At 38.8% G+C, this 18,282-nt stretch overlaps 2 protein-coding genes across 9 annotated transcripts in view; one reads left to right on the forward strand and one right to left on the reverse strand.

The window, feature by feature from the left end:
• On the reverse strand, nt 1-8,967 carry LOC134627389 (inhibin beta B chain). The gene is made up of 2 exons (XM_063473430.1): nt 8,625-8,967; nt 1-7,704 (listed from the first exon to the last, which is right to left on the reverse strand). The coding sequence occupies exons 1-2, from the start codon at nt 8,965-8,967 to the stop codon at nt 6,923-6,925; spliced, it is 1,125 nt and encodes a 374-aa protein (XP_063329500.1). The 3' UTR covers nt 1-6,922.
• Nucleotides 8,870-18,282, forward strand: part of LOC134627388 (R3H domain-containing protein 2) — a 63,060-nt gene continuing 53,647 nt past the window's right edge. For 5 of the 8 annotated variants that reach the window (XM_063473422.1, XM_065470781.1, XM_065470780.1 and 2 more), the window contains exons 1-2: nt 8,870-8,980; nt 11,418-11,469. The gene's annotated coding sequence lies outside the window, so the exon portion shown is untranslated. Of the gene's footprint in view, nt 8,981-10,603; nt 11,067-11,417; nt 11,470-13,937; nt 14,049-17,849; nt 17,949-18,282 lie in introns of those variants that run through there. The other 3 variants (XM_063473421.1, XM_063473423.1, XM_063473424.1) reach the window with 3 other exon arrangements.

Raw genomic sequence — 18,282 nt, forward strand, 5'->3', positions numbered from 1 at the left:
TCCAACTTCTAAATACCTCAGATTCCAGACTAATCAAGCGTTGATGGGATGGGCCGAAACAAGCCCAATCTATGTAGGCCCCACACTTAAGCCACGGGACTTCAGCTCTTTTGCAGTGCCAGACATCACATGACAACCCCTAGAGGTCCTGGGGGTGTTATATAGTGTCTGCATGAAGGGGACTTCCAGTCTTAGCCAGATGGTTCTACTACTGTGAAAATCTATGGTGTCAATTTACTGCTGCCCATCCATATTACAGTTTTTCTTGATTGCTTTGACCTGCCTAAGGAAACTGGGATCCACTCAGTTTTTATCATCACTATCTCAGCAGATAACATGAAGGCTATGTAATGGGCTACATTGACAAGCAATGGTGCACTGATTTGCACTGAGTGCTGTGTTTTGTATTTTGCTGTCCATTGTGTAATGACTGACTGGAAGAGCTCATACACTTGTTTGCAAGCTATTTTATTTGAAGGCAACATTTGCTTTTGTTTCATATTTCAAATGGTTTGGCACGGTTAGAGCCTTATGCAAACAAAATGTGCCACTTTGACAATGAGAGCCTCTGTTTAGGTCTGTGTGTTAACTGTTTGGAAAATGTGGAGTTTGCTGTCATGCAGCAGTCAAGTCAATCAAGAACAACTGTACATCATACGTCTTACTTCTAAAAAATGTTTTAGTGGCTAATGCCGATTGGTTTTTATTGCAAAATTTAGCAAGTGACACAATAGTTGCTTACATCATTGAGAGCTGTACGATTTTTCTTCTTCAGTTCATTAGCCATCAGATATTTAAATGTGCACCTTGAAGGTGGTGGCACCTGACTAGTGTGCATAGTATCAGGTAGTCTGCTCTGCAGCTCACGTTGACTATAAGCAATTAGCTTCTGTTGTGCTACTTACTTTTGCTTTGATGACGGTCAGGATTTTAAGTACCATGTAGTACTAACATTAATTTCACACAATATTTATCAGTTTATTTTAGTTCACTGTCCATCGCTGACTCGAGGCAGTAATAGTTAATAGAATCTCATCCAATCTCATTTAAATTTGCATCTATTCACAAATTTAACTGTTTACTGTAATGTGATACAAAACCTGTTCGGGACAAATGCACCCCACACCCTACGCTATACTTCTAATCTGTGTTCCTTTATGTTCTCATTCACCTGCAAAAATCTTATCAAACTCTCACACACATTGTAGTTCAAACTCCTGAACTGTCAAAATGTGCATACTTTATACACCAAGGATTAAAAAAAACAACTATAACAGAGTCTGTGCAGAAAAATAAGCCGGTCTAATAAAGGTCTTATGCAGGAGATAGATGAGACTGCATCAAAAGGATTGCGACACCAACATGGTATACCTAGCATTCAATATAGATGGAACAGCATCACATGAAGGTAACATGGACTTGGGCTTTGTGATACAAAACACAATAATTAGTCTGTTTGGTTTTCCCCTCGTTTTTTGCTAATGTTTCTTTCACAAAGACCAACAACTCAGTTTAGCCAGAAATTCTTCGATCTTCTGTTAATACAGATGAAAGCGACCTTTTAGTCCAGTAACAGAAATTTAAATAAACAACCTCTATGATCTAACACGATTTTAGTGCCAGGTTACACGCAGACACTGATTATAGTCCATTTTGGATGGTGTAACATCAGCATCACTGTTGATTGTACTGGGGGAGTTGGCAGATTTTGGCAGGAGAGCATATCATGGTACAAGTCATGGAGTCTGATAATTGATCTTTTGGACATTTGCTCCATGGTGGTTACAAAACATGAAAAATGTTTATTATTTATAATCTTTTAATGTTCTTGATATAAAAACTGTGCTTATAAATTGTTACAGCGCAGCTGTACTGGGTTGTGACTGTGATTTTATTCCACTGGATTGATAATGTAAAAATCAGGATGCAGATTCTTTCCATTATTGCTCTTTTTGAAATTACAAAAATTAAAATATAGATCATTTAATATTTTTAAATATTATTTCTACTGAGATGTGTAAGATTTAGATTCAGAGCTATCCCAGTTGCTAATGTATGATGTGAAAATGACAGCATGCCAGGAGAAAAAGACAACTGTTTACACAACAAACACAGACAGTCCATAAAGCCACTTTTACTGTTTGTATGAGCAAACACACCCTTTGCCTCTTAGACAGTACAAATGTGGTTACACTGCAGGTGACTTGTTTCTCAACTGGGAATTTTATAACCTTGTTTTTACATACAAAACAACCCTGTTAATTAATAATGATCAATTTCTTAATCAAAACATATTTCTACTTGAATCTGAAAAGCAATGCTTACCAATACATTACATTTGTCCAATGAGAAAAAAAAGAAGGTTACTATTTACAGTGATGTGCAAAAGTCTTGAGCGACACCTCTTTTCTTCATATTTTACTAGGAAAATGGGAAATATGTTCAGAGATTATTGAAACACATGCAAACATACATGGAAATACAGTATATAAGGAAAGAACAGAAAGAACAGAGTATGTAATCTTCTAACACGCTTGAAAGTCAATATTTGTCATGATCACCTTTGTTCTTCAACACAGCCTGAACTCTTTTAGGCAGCTTTCTTGTAATTTCTTTAAGTAGTCTTCGAGAAAGGTTCTCCAGGTTTCTTGAAGGAAGCTCTTCTTCTTCTTCTGCCTTTTGTTCTGTTTCCACACTGCTTCAGTAATTTTGAGGTCCTGGCTCTGGAGAAGCCAATTCAGTTCAGTTCAATTCAATTCAATTTTATTTATATAGCGCCAAATCACAACAACAGTCGCCTCAAGACGCTTTATATTGTACAGTAGAAAGATACACCGACTGATAGTGTCTCACTATGTGTTTTTGTATTTAGGTATGCTTTTACTATGTTAGCAGCATGTTTGTGGGCACTGTCATGCTGAACAACAAAGCCACTGCCAATCCGACACTTTCCAGATGGAATTGCATTGCAGATCAAAATCTGACTATAGTTTTCTGTGTTAAATAATTCTGTTCAATTTTATTTATATAGTACCAAATCACAGCAACAGTTGCCTCAAGGTGCTTTGTAGTGTAAGGTAAAGGCCCTACAATAATACAGAGAAAAGAGAGAAAAGCCCAACAATCATATGCCCTCACCCAGCCACCCACCCTCTATGAGCAAGCACTTTGGCGATAGTGGGAGGGACAAACTCCTTTTTAACAGGAGGAAAGCGCTAGCAGAACCAGGCTCAGGCAGAAGCACTGATCTACAGTGACTAGTTGGGGGTAAGGGGAGGAAGACAAGACTAAAGACATATTGTGATAGAGAGAGATTAATAATAGTTAATGATTAAATGCAGAGTGAGGGAAAAAGGTGAGTGAAGATGAAACACTCAGTGCATCATGGGGAGCCCCCGGCAGCCTAGGCCTATTGCAGCAGAACCAAGGGAGGAATGGTGACAAGATCCCCAACACCACTGACTGAAATGCAGCCCCAAACCACGACAGCACCTCCACCACGTCTTATAGATGGGTATAGACACTTGCTGTTGTACCTCTCTCCTGACCTGAACCAAAAAGTTCAAATTAATTATGGACCGAACCTTATATAGCGCTTGTCTACTCTCCCGGAGCAGTCACAGGCTTTATACATCATGCCACACTCACCCATTCACACAATTGCTTTCTTCTAAGCTTTTCTGTGCTTTCTAGCTAACATTCACACACATTCAGTCTCTGATGGCTGCATCGGAGATCTTGCCCAAGGATACTTGGCATGGAGACTGGGGGAGCCAGGGATTAAACCACTAACCTTCCAGTCAGTAGATGACCTGCTCTACCTCATGAGCTACAACAACCCATAAGACCTTTTGCCACTGATTTTAAGCCAAGTTCTTGATGAGGCTTTGGTGATTATTAGATTAATTAAAGGGTCAGATGCATCTCTCAGGTTCTGTTTCAGGTCTTTGCTGGATTTTTTCCCATCTTTGTTAACATGATATTCAGAAACTGATCATCTGCTGTGGATGCCTTTTTTTTTTTTTTTTTAAGTTTGCCACTTATTGTTTTGTCTTTGATTTGTTCAGTTTCATCAGATTTATTTTAAGAACACACTACCATGCTGAGATATGCCAAGGTTTCATCTAACAGGTCTTTGGGAATCAGCTTGTTGGTGCAAAAATGCTCTTTGTAAGTCTGTTTTATCTTTGTCATTTTTGTAGATTCAACTAAAGCAATGGGAGGAAAGATGGGCTCAAGGCTGTTGCACAGTACTGTACTTACATTACTATTTTGCTGCTACAGTTGGCTTAATTTACCTAATAACCAGTACTGCTTTTGCTGTACACTGCAGTGTGTTGTGGCTTAAGAATAAGACACATACAATAAAATGCCATTTATACAATAAAATACAATGAAGGAATTTAGTCTGTTTAAAATATAGATTTATTTATTAATTAAAAATAGAATCATGACATTTTATCACACACTGACATTTTTGAATTGTATTTGCTCTTACAAATTTTTCATTTACATAAAATAAAATAATGTGATACAAAAATAACAACAATGATTACGAATTTCAATTGAAACAGAATTCAAATTCTTGCATTCTGTGAATGCTCCAAAAGTACACACACACACACACACACACACACACACACACACACACACACACACACACACACACACACACACTTTTAAAAACAACTAGAACTTTGAAAATTGACATTTTCTTTCTGTAGGCCCGCTTTTAGGTATTTCAGGTAATGCCAACCTGATGCATTAAGTACAGTAATAGACCTGTCAGCACACTCTAAAATACAGTAGGGTGATAAAGTGCTTAATAAGATATGTTGCAATGGCACTTCAATGTCACATTGAGTCTTGGACAAGAAGTGCCTACAATATCAATCATAATATTAAAATACAACAGTTTTATAATTATTTCACACAGGTGTAAAGTAAATTGCTTTAATACGAGAGCAGCTCACAGAGGCAAGAGAGAGGGAGAGAGGTGAAAATAGTTTATCAAATATCAGCACAAAAATAAAATAAAAGGTTTTTTATGGTCTTTGGTAAAAAATTCCCCCATGCACTGTTTCAATTGTTTCCTTTGCATTATGGCTGTAAAATCCAAGTCTGTAAGACATATAGTATATCAATACAGCCAAGATGAACACAGTGTTAATACAGGTCGAAGTAGAGAAACCCTGGGTATCATCTCTAAAAATAAAAATGTGATGTATTGATAGACATTAATTTATTAACACTCTTCCAGGTTCAAAGTTGGGGAAACTAAAAAAAAAAATCTATTGCTGAGCTCCTTTGCTTTCTCGTTGTTGTACTGCCTTTTTCATTTTCCCCTTCCTTGAGTAGATCTCAGTTTGCACCGTTTCCCGCCAAATTTAAACTGTGAAGTGATTTTAGTATGGAAATAGGTATACATTTGCTTTACTTGGTAATGTTCCAATAGACATTCTGCTATACAGTTAAAACTATACAGCTACGCAAAGATTGTGAAATTATGAAGCGTAAATTATGCTACTGGGACATGTGTATGATATTTCCAGCATATGAAAGAAACAAGACTGCCTCCACCTGGAAAGCATGAAATTTTGCATCACCCCTGAAATCTTTAGACTTTGAGAGCTAAAAATGCCAGCGTGCAGCAGCACATGCTCACTGACCCACCTACCCTCCAGACCTTCACATTACCTGACACTGAAGCAATAGCTAAATGTTTGCTCACATTGCTGAGAATAACCTTGGGTTCATATGCTGTTAGAGCCACAGTTGCCCAAATGATAAGCCAGCTTGTGTAAATAATACAGTGGAGATGCTGATTAAACATATTCCAGCTGCATGCAGCACGGGGTACCCTTTGACAGAAATCAGTCCAGATTTCTTGCATTGTAACAACAACTTGTTCCCCTCGCAGCCTCACAATGTGATCAAAGTATTTGTGGAATGTAAATGTATTTGCTTTAATGTCATCAGAAGTTAAAGAAAAAGGCACGCTTTAAATATTTTTCATTGTTTTGAAAGCATTTCTGTAAAACAGCAGCATTTAGGTGGATGAAGATTTGCAATGAAAAAAATAGTTACGTAAAAATGAAAGTATATAGAATATATATATATTTTTTTTACATTTGGACACTGATTATGACACAAAACATACTATAAAACACACAATGAATTAGGAAAGAAATGTAGTGCATCTTTGAACTTCATCCCGGCAGCATGTGAAAAGTAAAAGTTGTAAGGTACAAATGAGAAAAGTGAAAATTAATTAATGCAAGACTTTATGGGTTTATATAAGTTTGAAAATGGAACCTGATATCTTTACTGTACTTTTGTATTCACTGTACTTTTTTGCATTGAAATCTAAACTTTATTATTGAGTCTTTAATATTTTAGTGCTGCTCTTTGATTTTTGTCTCTGACGTATAAAAGAATAAATGTATCTGCATCCAGACTTAGCGTATTTGCTCACCTCTAGGCACTGAAATGCATTTGAGTTTCTTTAAATACTGACTACAAGAGTTTACAAATAAATTAAAAGTTACTACAAGCAGTAAACTGTATCAATACCTATTTCTTTAGAACATAATACTTATATACTCATAATATTCTTTTTTGTGCCCATAATTTTCTTAATGTAAACCTAGAGCGTTAATTTATACATTTATGTAAAAATACACACAACACACCTATTTAGTAACTGCTATAAAACAAACATGTTTGTATTTGTAAAGATAGTCTAGTAACATCCTCTGTCGATAATTCAAAAGTCTTTTGGGTGGGCATTTCTCATTTTAAAGTACTCTGTGTAAAAGTTGGTTGTCCAAAGTTGGTCAAATTTGTGTTTCTTTAAGTCAACTTGTCTACAATACACTCAAGAAAATAATTAATTATACCACTAATAGTAATACTCAATTTTTTATGTGCATCCACAGGTCTCCACTATCATGTCAGGGACATCTGTTTTGACAATGCTGTGCTGAGAGTTGAAGTAAACCATGGAGAGTGGTCGACGCTCTGTGGGAACGCAGCATGAGGCTGTAGCTGTGTTAATACCATTGACTTTGAGTTGGCTGAAGACAGTGGCATGGAATGAGGATGCTATACCTGGGGAACCAGACAGATGTTGGGGGCAATGTCCCATGCAGTAGTTCATATGGTAGCCTTCAGGTGCAATGATCCACTCATCCCACTGGATGTCTTTAAACTTGATGTAGAAGTCTCTCTTGCAGCAGACTGTTACATCATCACCGCAACGCACTGAGCGCTTCCTGAGCAAATGCTTGGAGTGGTCATCACGGAGACGCACCTGAGCCACCAGGAAGGGCTGGTAGGGGGTTTCAGCAGAGCTATCTAGGGAGCAAAGGTTCTGTCCGTCTTCTTCACAGGTGACCTCCAGCTGCAGCCGATGTTGACCCCCGTCCAAGAAGGTTTGCAGGGTGTGGGTGACGGAGAAAGTGTGCCAGTTACTCTCCTTGACGTGCAACATCTTTTCCATCACCAAGGTCCGATTAGAGCCTGAGATGTCACCATCTGCGGAGAGGAAAACCTGGGCAAGGAGACGAGAGTTCCGTTGTGGGTCCTCAGAGGCACGGGCATAGATCCACAAAGAGGACTGGAGGACCTGGATACTTTGGCCACGTTCCTGCAGAAACTGAAAGGTAAGGCTAAGGCTTGCCTTGTCACTGCTCTTTGCATCATCTATAAAACAATGACAATTAAGAAAAACACACAATGTTAATATTTGGAAAACTTCATACCTCATCACCTCACAAATTTCCCACGTGTGGGACTAATAAAGGTTATCTTATCTTATCTTATTTTTCTTACCCTTATAAAATTAATGGAGGTATCAGTCCTCTTTCACTGTTTTAAACATTTTACCTTATGGTTAACTTTTCCTACAATACAGCACAAGGGATATTGTATTTAAAAGTTTAGGCAGATTACATGTGTATTTGATTTTAAATATAAAGACCCAAATGCAAGTCCTGGAGCAAACAGCCATCTTCAGACTTCTTCAAATTTAAATGCACTGTTGCAATTTATGTTGCGAATATGTATAACACATTTTGGAGACCCCAGCAACAGAAACCTTCTGACAGAGGGCTTGTAGTCATTTGCACTCCTCTTTGCAGAAGCTGTCTATGCACTACATACAGATTTTGATTTACATATTCATTCTTGTCTTTGTCTGCCACCCAACTCCAAATCAGAATCTTATCACTACAACCTGCACGAAATTACGTAAATTCCCTTTTTATTACTTTCCCATGTAAATCTTGTTAAAAGTGCAACAATGTAACACTGAAAGATAGATTCGTTTTAAAGCTTGCTTGCCACCAGTTCATGTATTTGCACTTTAAAAGGCAAAAAAATATGTAGTTTGCCCAAGGGGGGCAAACCTTTTTGCATATAAGTAACGATAGATACTTGGATCCTTAATATTACAATATACTTCTTTGTACTGCACCATATAGAATAGTTCAGGGGAAACCCTAGCCTTATGTTAATATCTTACGCAGGAAAAGAGAGCTTATTAATCACAATGCGCTCTCCTGTAGTGTTATTGTGCCATGCGAAAACAGCTTTATAGCATAGAAAGTGGATACAAGACTTACTTATATCTGCAAAGCTCACTATTTCATAGCCTTGATCTCTGGTTGGTATACTGTTTTCTAGTTCAATGGTACCATCCTGTCTGACGCGCCCCGAGTGAAGTTTGCGCAGTGCCGTGAGGAGCGCGACCCTGGGCACGGTGTGAGTGATGTTTGGTTTCTCTTTCAGGTGCAGTTTGTCCAAAAGTTGCTGCTTGGCGAATTCTATCATCATCCTTTCCTCTGCGTCCTTATCCATCGCTGACAACCTGCAAGACGCGCAGCCCGGGGAGCCACTGACCCAGAGACCCTTAAACAGCAACGGTGCCAACAGGAGGAACGCTGAGAGTGACAAAGACATGGCCATCTTCGATCTTGAAGTAAATAACTGCGTATTTGTACTCGGGCTGAGGTAACTAATAAACGTCTAGACTTCTAAACTGGAACCAATAAAAAAAAATCTTCAAATCCTTCCCCTTCTGAGTTGTTCTTTGCGAAAGAAAGTCTCCCAAACGTCAGAGGTCCTTGTTGGTAGCTCGTGAAGAGAGGAGCTGAGTGATGTTTCACCCTCCTGATGGTAAAGATATCTGGGGTAATCCACCAAAACTGGTGACACGTTGGAAGGATGCACCAATGAGCGCATCGGGAAGCTTGGAAATTACTGGCAAAACATCTCTGTCCTCTCTCACAACACACGCACGGGCACACGCAACACACACGCACGCAACACGCGTTCACATGTAGGTTACTGTCTCACAGTCACTGCATACACGTGCTCCATGATATCACACGCTGATTTAGATTAATTACTACGCAAGTCCATGGCTGGTTTGGACACATATCGGGAAAGCCCGATAAGGTCTTGAGTTTATCACAACAGGTATTTTCTGTGCCACGTTGCCCTACTTCAGTGCCACTGATACGTAACCTGCCAGCGCGCTTGTCGATCAAAGTTTAAATTCTCTGCCCTTTAACCTACTTACAGAATATTCGTGTCCCACAGACACCAAGCAATTGAATCCGTGGGCTTTAGCTTAACCTGAGCGAAAATACTCGAGGATATGAGGCGGAGAGTTTAACGCGGTATTTGAAACACGTTCCGTCATGTTTCCTGCAAGGTGTCATAATGTCGTGCAGTAAAACGATGCCTCGTGTGTGTGTGTGTGTGTGTGTGTGTGTGTGTGTGTGTGTGTGTGTGTGTGTGTGTGAAGGAGAGAAAGAGAAAGCTGGGAAAAGGCGAACCCTGCCTTCATGTCGGTACATGATTTGTCTGTCTGGGTTCTCACAAAAGTGCTGAGCCAGCTTGACATAGCCTACTAAAGATAACGCTGCCAATAAACCGGACAGTGTATGCACTTAAATAGGCAAAAACACATTAAGGCGACCCTCTTTTCATCATGTCGGGGTCCAGGTCCAGTGAGGGCAGGAAAAAAATGACTTACACAATCATTTAACACATAAACTACATGCATATGCACATGCAAATAATAATCGTGAAACAGATTATCCTAAAGCGGTCACGTGTTGATTGTGTGCACATCTCCACAAACATAAACTGTATGGATCACGACACGGGTTGCATGCATTTTTATTTCATTTATTTTCTTTGTGTTCACGTTTAGTGTTAAATGTGAGACAAGGCCTTATCATGTCAAAGGAGTACTTGCCTGCCCACGTGTGGGGCATTTTGAGAATTACAACTGACCTCACCAAGCGGTGTCAAAGAATGTGCCCAATACATTTGAATAATTTAAACGTAAAGTTAAATCAAATAAACACGCTACATGTATTACCTAAAATTGTCAGTATTTTTCCTCGGGAGGTTTGAAAAATAAGGTTAAAATCAGTGTATTTTTAACTACTGCCGTGAATACAAACAATATATATATCTATTGATATTAAATCTTTATTAGATAGACTAGATGTTATAAGCTATAAGAAGAAAAATATCATCTTAAGAAATGTGAAATCGTTACATTTTATAGTATTTAAACAACTTTGAATGACAAATCTCCTACAGAAGTGGACAGCTGTCAAATTACATCCCAGTGATAGATTTTCAAACATACATCACTGAGATGTAACGAAACTGCATGTTACATTTTAACGCTTGATGCACAAAACAAAGTTCTCATGCATCCTGTAGGCTACGTATCCGTACGACTAGGAGGTACGCCGCTGACGTCAACTGTCGGTGAGGGGAAAAAAGTGACGTTAACACACACAAGCCGGAGCCCTGACGGGGGAATAGCGTTTTGTTTCTTTTTTCTTTAGTTTTGTGTCATTTATTCTTTAGCGTTTTGTTGTTATTTAGCAGTATTCCTGCGTCGGACTCGACCGCCGTGTTCTTCAGCGCTTGCTATCTCGCATTAACGTCCATGCTGCTCTCCTCTCACGCGGCGCTATTTTGACAGTCGGGGTCGCGGTGAGCCAACTCAAGCTAGCAGCACCATTATATTAGCATCGGTAAGTCATTTGGAAAGCTTGCTAACCGTACTAGCTAGCACCTTCTATTTTGAGACCTGACAGTGCTCGTACATGTTTACAGCAAGTTTCGCTATTCTGTGATCCACGGCACACTCTTATTGAACAGCGAGTTGTAATATTAACGCTGTGTTTCATGGACGCTGAGTAGCTAGCGTCCACTAAAAAGAAAAGGCTAGCTAGCGGGCTAGTATTAGCTAGGTAGCTAATTATACACGCCGGACGAGGCGGGCTAATGCTGTGAGCTAGCTATTGTTAGCATAGAGGCAAGCTAATATTTTCAGTCAGCTGCACAGCTACGACTCTGACCAAACTGCCATCTGTCTTCTACAGACCCAAGTTGAAGGATTCTCCACGCAACTGAAGACATACTGCCAACAACACGGTAAGCCGAACCCGCGAAGATGATCCAAGAGCCACTATCTTTAATATGTAACGCAACGTTAAGCACCATCTTTAAAGTCCGCCTTCTCTATGCCAGGCACGAGATGGCCATGTTAACATTTTATCCTTCCAATCGTGACCGAGAAGGTTCACTAAAACCCTGTGAATATTTGCTTTTCCCGAAGCGATTAACTATCTGGATGAATCAGAATTAAGTAATTGTTAATTGCTTGTGGCTCTTCATTGAAGTCATACTCAAAACACACACTGGATACAACCAAGTTTTATTTATTGACGTGTGTGACTTTCATATAACAACTCAAGACTAGAAACTTCAACTAACAAGGTTGAGATATTAGTACAAACCAACGGAAAGTTACAGAGCTGTAGTGTTTTTATAGGACTGAGTGCCGGTGGGTTGTATGGTGGAATGCAGGTTGTACTACAGTACTAAGCCGTATTCACTGCTCCAAGCAATTTAAGGTTGTATTGTGTTAAGTGTTTTCATTAGCTTGCTTTTTGGCATTCAAGACTAAGTAAATATCAGTGATTTTAAGCCTTGGCTCTTCCAGTCTTAATTCCTTAATAATTCATTATTAGTGACTCAGAGCTGGCTACAGATTTGTGCCCCAGTAAATCGTCTGTAAAACACACTGTTGTAAGTGATCAAGAAAACAGTGGGGTTTTCTCAAGACATGCTTCACACGTGGTCATCACTCTCCGAGTCTTGGCTTTGGCTTTACTTTTTTGAAACTCAAGCCTAAAATAGGCAGCAACAGTGCTGTGAAAACAAGGTGGGATCACAGCACAGAATAAGTGATTCAAACATCTGCTCTGGGAAAATGACATGTGTGCCTGGGAAAACAACAACAAAAAAACCCCCCCAAACATATCAGTTGGTGTTGGCTAGTCATGTGACAATGAGAATTGATAAGCGGCAAGCAGGGACTTCCATTTTAGTTCCATTTGATGTTGAGATTGTCATAAAAATGCTTCCCAGTTGGATTAATAGTAGTCCAAGGTGATAACCCCAATAAAACAATGTTAGTTTTTCTGGTTTAAAGCACTGTTACTACTTTATCATCAATTTTTTCCCTAATACAGCTTTATTCTCTTAAATATTTTGTAAGCAACACAGAGTATGATTCTTGGTGTCAGGGCAGTATCATTGAAAAGTATGGTCCATTGTAAGATCTGTAGGAGGTGAGTCATTGAATCAACAGTCTACTGTTGCTAAGGCCACCAGTGAGAAAGATGGAGTAACCTACCTCTCTGTCAACATATTTCCCTCCCTTATACCCTGCAGCCTGTGGCTCTTTGTGCATCTACATAAATTTATGAAACTGTGAAGCATCGATTGTTTATGGAGTTTTATGAAAATCAGGAAATTTGTTGATTACTGTCTTGTTAAGTATATGTAATTTCATGTTCGTGTTTATTGTGGTTTGCAGGGTGCTTTCGCTTATTCTAGTAAATCATGTGGTGTTTGTGCTAACTTGCTCACTTTAATGTATTTGCTTCCTGCATTCATGTATTCATACAAGCCAAGATGGCCATTGTAAGCATATTTTAAACCCAGAGTAATTAAAAAAAGAAACTCTTATCCAATAAGATTATATCTGTGTATTTATCGCTCAGGTATCCATATCTGCTTCTGCCTCTGAATCTCTGTTTGCAGCAGCATAAGCAGAAGAGTGGCTTTTTCTAGAGAGATTTGAAGAGCTATTTATAGATCTCTGCCAAAGCACCAAGTGTGGTGCTGTTGCTGCTGCTCCTATCTGTCTCTGCTCTTAACCGCTCCTGCTTCTGTTTCTCTCTCCATCTTCATTTGTTCCCCCTCACCTGTTCTTAGTTTTCTGAACTCATTTTCTCATGATGTCTTCTACTCTAAGTGTTTGTCAGTCTTCTTTTTTCCATTACTGTCCTCCATTGCTTGCTTTGATGTAAATTATCGATCAAAGCAGAAGGGAGGTGACATGGTTATAAGTCAGGCCTCAGATTGGTCAGCTTGACTGACTTTAGTATACTTTGTTGCAAAGCTGGATGTTTTTTGCATAATGGCTTAAGGCAAAGAGCAGAAAGTTTATCACATGCTTAAACTAAATATTTAATTGTTAGTAGCCTTCATTTAGTAAAAGATATGGCTCATAGTCCTCAGACCATGCAGAATCACAGTAGATAAGGTGGGTTTGCCCAAATAAAGGTGTTTTAGTAAAAACCTGTTATGACTGCTTTGAATATTTGCAGTGTAAATAACAACAGTTTTCCAAGTGTTTCATAATAGCTTTAGCTTAGCTATGCTGCATGCAGAAATGGCAGCATCTTGTAAGGTGGTTGTGTTCCCACTCAGTCTATCTGTGGTATCTTTGGCTACTGATCCTCACTCAGCTCCTCCCCTTTCTTCTTTCTTCTTTCTAAGCCCTTCTCTTACTGATCTGTGAAAGAAGCTACCTGGCTGAAGAAGTGACAGGACAGGTTATGAGGCATTAGTCCATGCAGTTCATTTTATCCCAGTCATGTTGTCAGCCTGAGACGAACGTTTTTTCAAGGCCGTGCTAAGATTGTAGAATCATTGGTTGGGTAAGTCTGGTGTCTTAAATTAAGCAAGGCTAGAAAAGAAGTTCGACGCTAAACAGCTGTTTATTAAATTTCTCTGGCTGCTTATGTTTTGCAGGGCCCTCTCATATGTTAGGTGATGCTACTAACCACTGAGCCACAGTACTGATCTTCTGCTTAGTGTTTCGACTTTAAAGGGAAATTTATTGTACAGTTAAGTGTATGGGCTATGGCACAATGTTTGTAATTTTTCCTCTTTACACCACCACAGTGGATTTTAAATCAGATAGTCAAGATGTAAGTGAAGTGCAGACTTTTAGTGTCACTACAAGGGGTTTAACAAACACATTGCATTAATTGTTTGGAATGTTTTGGCATTTTTCATAATAACACATTTTCAGAGCTTCAAAAGTGACTGGACTAACACAATTTGAAATATAAAAATGATCATTTTAAATACCTGGGCAAAGACGACGTGATTTTAGTGTCCAAAAACCCCTTCCCTTGAGATGCTCTGCCAGCCTGTTCTGCAGCCACCTTCAGTTGCTGCTTGTTTGTGAGTTTTTCTGCCTTCAGGTTTATCTTCTGTAGGTGAAAAGCATGCTTTGTTAAGTTGAGATCAGGTGGCTGGCTTGGCCACTGAAGAAACTCTTAGGTTGCATTTGTAGTCTGTTGTAATTCATTATCCATTCACTCCGTGGAGTGCTGTTCAGTTTTGTAGGATTTGAATCTGAGCAGAGACTATAGCCTTGTACACTTAGTTCATCCTCCTACTACTACTTTTATTATCATCAATAAACACTAGTGAACCGGTTCCACTGGCAACCATACATGCTTATGCCAGATTTGACAGATGATATGGTATGCTAAGGATCATGAGTCATTCATTACCTTTTTAGTTTGTATTCCCATAATTATAGTGCAAGCTGTGCTTGATTTATTTTATCTGTCCAAATATTTTTTTCTCCCAGATCTGGGCAGGTTCTACGTTCAAGTTTTAGATGTTTTCTGGCAAAATGTAGTCTAGCTTTCTTGTTGTTGAGTGTAATCCATGTATTTCACAACTGTTGTAAACCCTCTGTATTTAAATACCCTGTGTATCTCTTTTAAACTCTGACAGTGATACCTCTTTGAATGTGCTTGAGTTAGGTAAATGCTGTGAAAGATATTTCTTAACCATGGAAAGAATTCTGCGACTATTTACTTCAATTGGTTTCCACCTTTTTAGGGCGTTTCTGGTGTTGCTGAGCTGGTCAGTGATTTCTGCTGATTTTGCCACTTCTCAGTTTTTCCGTCTCTCATGGACAAGTTTATTTATTTATTGTACCGTAATGAACTCGTATTAAGAGTGAACCGTGAATAGTTATTATATGCACTTGAAAATAATCTCAGATTTTTGATGTTGAATTTGTCATCGCAAAATGAGGGAACATATTTCACCTGGCCATGAATCTGCATGTCAGTCAGTTGTCTAATTACTTTTGTGTCTTTGCAGAGGTGACACTATGTATATCGTCAGCCTTAAAGCTGAACTCTGCACTGAAATCACATTTTGATAGTTTGATTTAAATTATGAAATAATAAATGACATAAATATTGAGGATTGATGTGAGTCTAGATAGATATTTGAACATAAACTGCCCTCTCCCAAAGCAGGAGAAAAGCATTACAGAACAACCTAATAATTACTACATGTAATATAAAAGTAACAAAGCTCAGAGTACCCAAGTTGTGTTGGAGGGTTGTTTCTGTTTCTGCATGAATTTGTAGTACTGTAACTCTTTACCTGAAAGGCTACTAGAAGTAATCCTTGAAGCTGTTTTCTGAACTGAGTGCTTTCTGTCATATTTCATGCCTGATCATAGAACAAAACAACTGGGTTTGCATCAGAAGTCAGTAAGGGTGGTCTGTGCCTACGCAGCTAAAACCTAGATTTTGTTCTAATGGTCATCAAACCACATCTTATGGATACTGATGTGTCAGTGATATCAAGGGTCCAGAGGAGGTTGCATTTATAAGAGGAAAGGGTTAAAACAGTTTTGTTCTATTTGAATAAATATTGGACACATAAAACAGTGTTTTGAGAAAACAAGATTTACTGAGACTTTTAGCTGACTAGAAATGTAACACTGATCTGTGAACCTGGTGAAAATGATATTCTGACATGCATTTAAACAGGCCTATATGTCAATTGCATGCAAGAATGATGGATGGGGTAGAACTCCCCACAAAACAATGTGCACCATTTTTCTTCTTCTTCTTCGACTTCTTCTTCTTTGACTTCTTGAAGTCAAATCCTATGGCATGCATCTTTTAGTAAAGTGTGTTTTAAATAATTTTTTATTTGCCATTATGAAATCTTCTCTTAATTGTAGACTTAATATTAATGATCAACTTATCTCCTGGATTGTGTTATAACTTGCATGAAGTGAAACTTGGTGAAGCTGTTGGTATTTGTCATGCAAGAAGAACCCTGCAGCCATCTAAAAACTGAAATCGTGTGTGGACATCGAGGCCTTTTTATGCTGCACTATGTTCTTTTTTTTTTTTCCTTAGGCGGTACCAAAGTTTTGACCAGTGGTACATTAAATTTTTTATTTTTTAGCAAATTAAGGATGTGCAGTCTAACTTGTATCGCAAGCTCCTTTGTCTGTAAGTTGTGAGTTGATATTCAAATGACTTTTGACTAATGATTGAACAAACAAAGCCTTGTCTTTTTTTTCACAGCTGCATGAGTACAATTTCTAGAGGGACCACAGTCTAACATTTTTCTTCAAATTTTGCTCTATAAAGCCTGGTCACATACTGTCAAGCCAGAAACCATGAGACAGATAATCCTCCTGATGTTTTCCTTGATGCTGAACTTTTGACTGCATAATTTCCCTCCACTGCATCTTTCAGCTGTCATTTGCAGTGGGGGCTACAGGGAAAACATGCAAATGTGTTGTCTTGTGGGATTAAGGCTTTTCCTTGCTAATGAGGTGGTTTCATTATTTCACTCCATCTTCCCTTCCTCCTCTTTATTTTTTTAAAATTGTTTATATATTGGAGCAGTTGTATGGTTCACCAGCATCTGTCAGTACTTTTAAACTCATTTAGTTTGTCCAGACAAAGGCCAAAGACAACGACTTCAGACTTTCCATATAATGAGTGATGAATGGGGACTGTGGCTTCTGCCCATCTCCAGGTGTTTGATTATTGCAAAAAAAGTTCCAAACCTTAACCTGTACCTGTAAAAGAGTCTATTTATTTATATTCATTCATTTACTATAAGCTTTCAGTGGTGCTACTGTTGTATCAAGTGACATTATAGCGGATCCAAGCAACTCTTTAAACAGCTTGGCTTCTTGCGCGCCATGGTTTGTCTGTCATTGCAATTATATTGTTTCACAAAGGCAGAGAGCAAACAAGATCTGTAAGAGAGAGAGACAGAATCCACACGAAAGGGAGGGTCGGAGGAGAAGGGAGGGGTGCACACTGTGCGCATGATGGCATAAGTGTGGTAGCGAGAGAGGGAGCCAGCTTACAAGCAAGATTTTCTTTCTCACCGCTGTGCTTGTGCTTCATTCAGAAAAAGAAAGGGGGCAGTCGAAATAGAGTTTTTTGACCGTTTTCATGAAAGCCATTAAGAAAACTGAGCTGGTAGTATGTACAGACAAGAAGACAACACGGCAAGCTTGAAGACGAAAAAAGTTGAATGAGCTGAAGAGACGGAAGAAAGACCTTAAACACCCTACAACTCCAGCAGGAAATGGGATACATTTATTTGTAGTAATAGGGGAGAGAAAACTAATGACAGCGTTGCCCAGATCTGCTTCTGCTGCTCATTCTCCTGCGATGATTTGGTTTTATCTGTGAGACACCTGATCTGATTTGGCTCGAGATCCATAGAGCTGAACTCTAAATACAGGAAGGATGTGCACTGTAAGTGAATGTGCTTGTGCGTCTTTGTCATTGGGTGTTAATAATTTGTAGGTGAGATGGAGCTTCTGTAGGTGTGATTTTTAGCATGAAGCCATTGCTGCTGCTATAATTAACTCTTGTTATGACACATCGCATTATCACTTTTGTGAAGTTCCTAAAGCATTTTTAAGCAATGTCTCATCAACAGTGCAAGTATGATGTATTAAGATTGACTGAAAGGTAGTTTCCTATAGTGTGCATACAATTTATTTTATCACATGTGATTGCATTTGCACAGAAAAATTGTATACATGAAAGCATCTAAGATAATATAATGTGTGGCGTATTTACCAAT

The sequence above is a fragment of the Pelmatolapia mariae genome, linkage group LG5 (assembly GCF_036321145.2).
Source record: "Pelmatolapia mariae isolate MD_Pm_ZW linkage group LG5, Pm_UMD_F_2, whole genome shotgun sequence".
In the NCBI taxonomy this organism is placed as follows: Eukaryota; Metazoa; Chordata; class Actinopteri; order Cichliformes; family Cichlidae; genus Pelmatolapia; species Pelmatolapia mariae.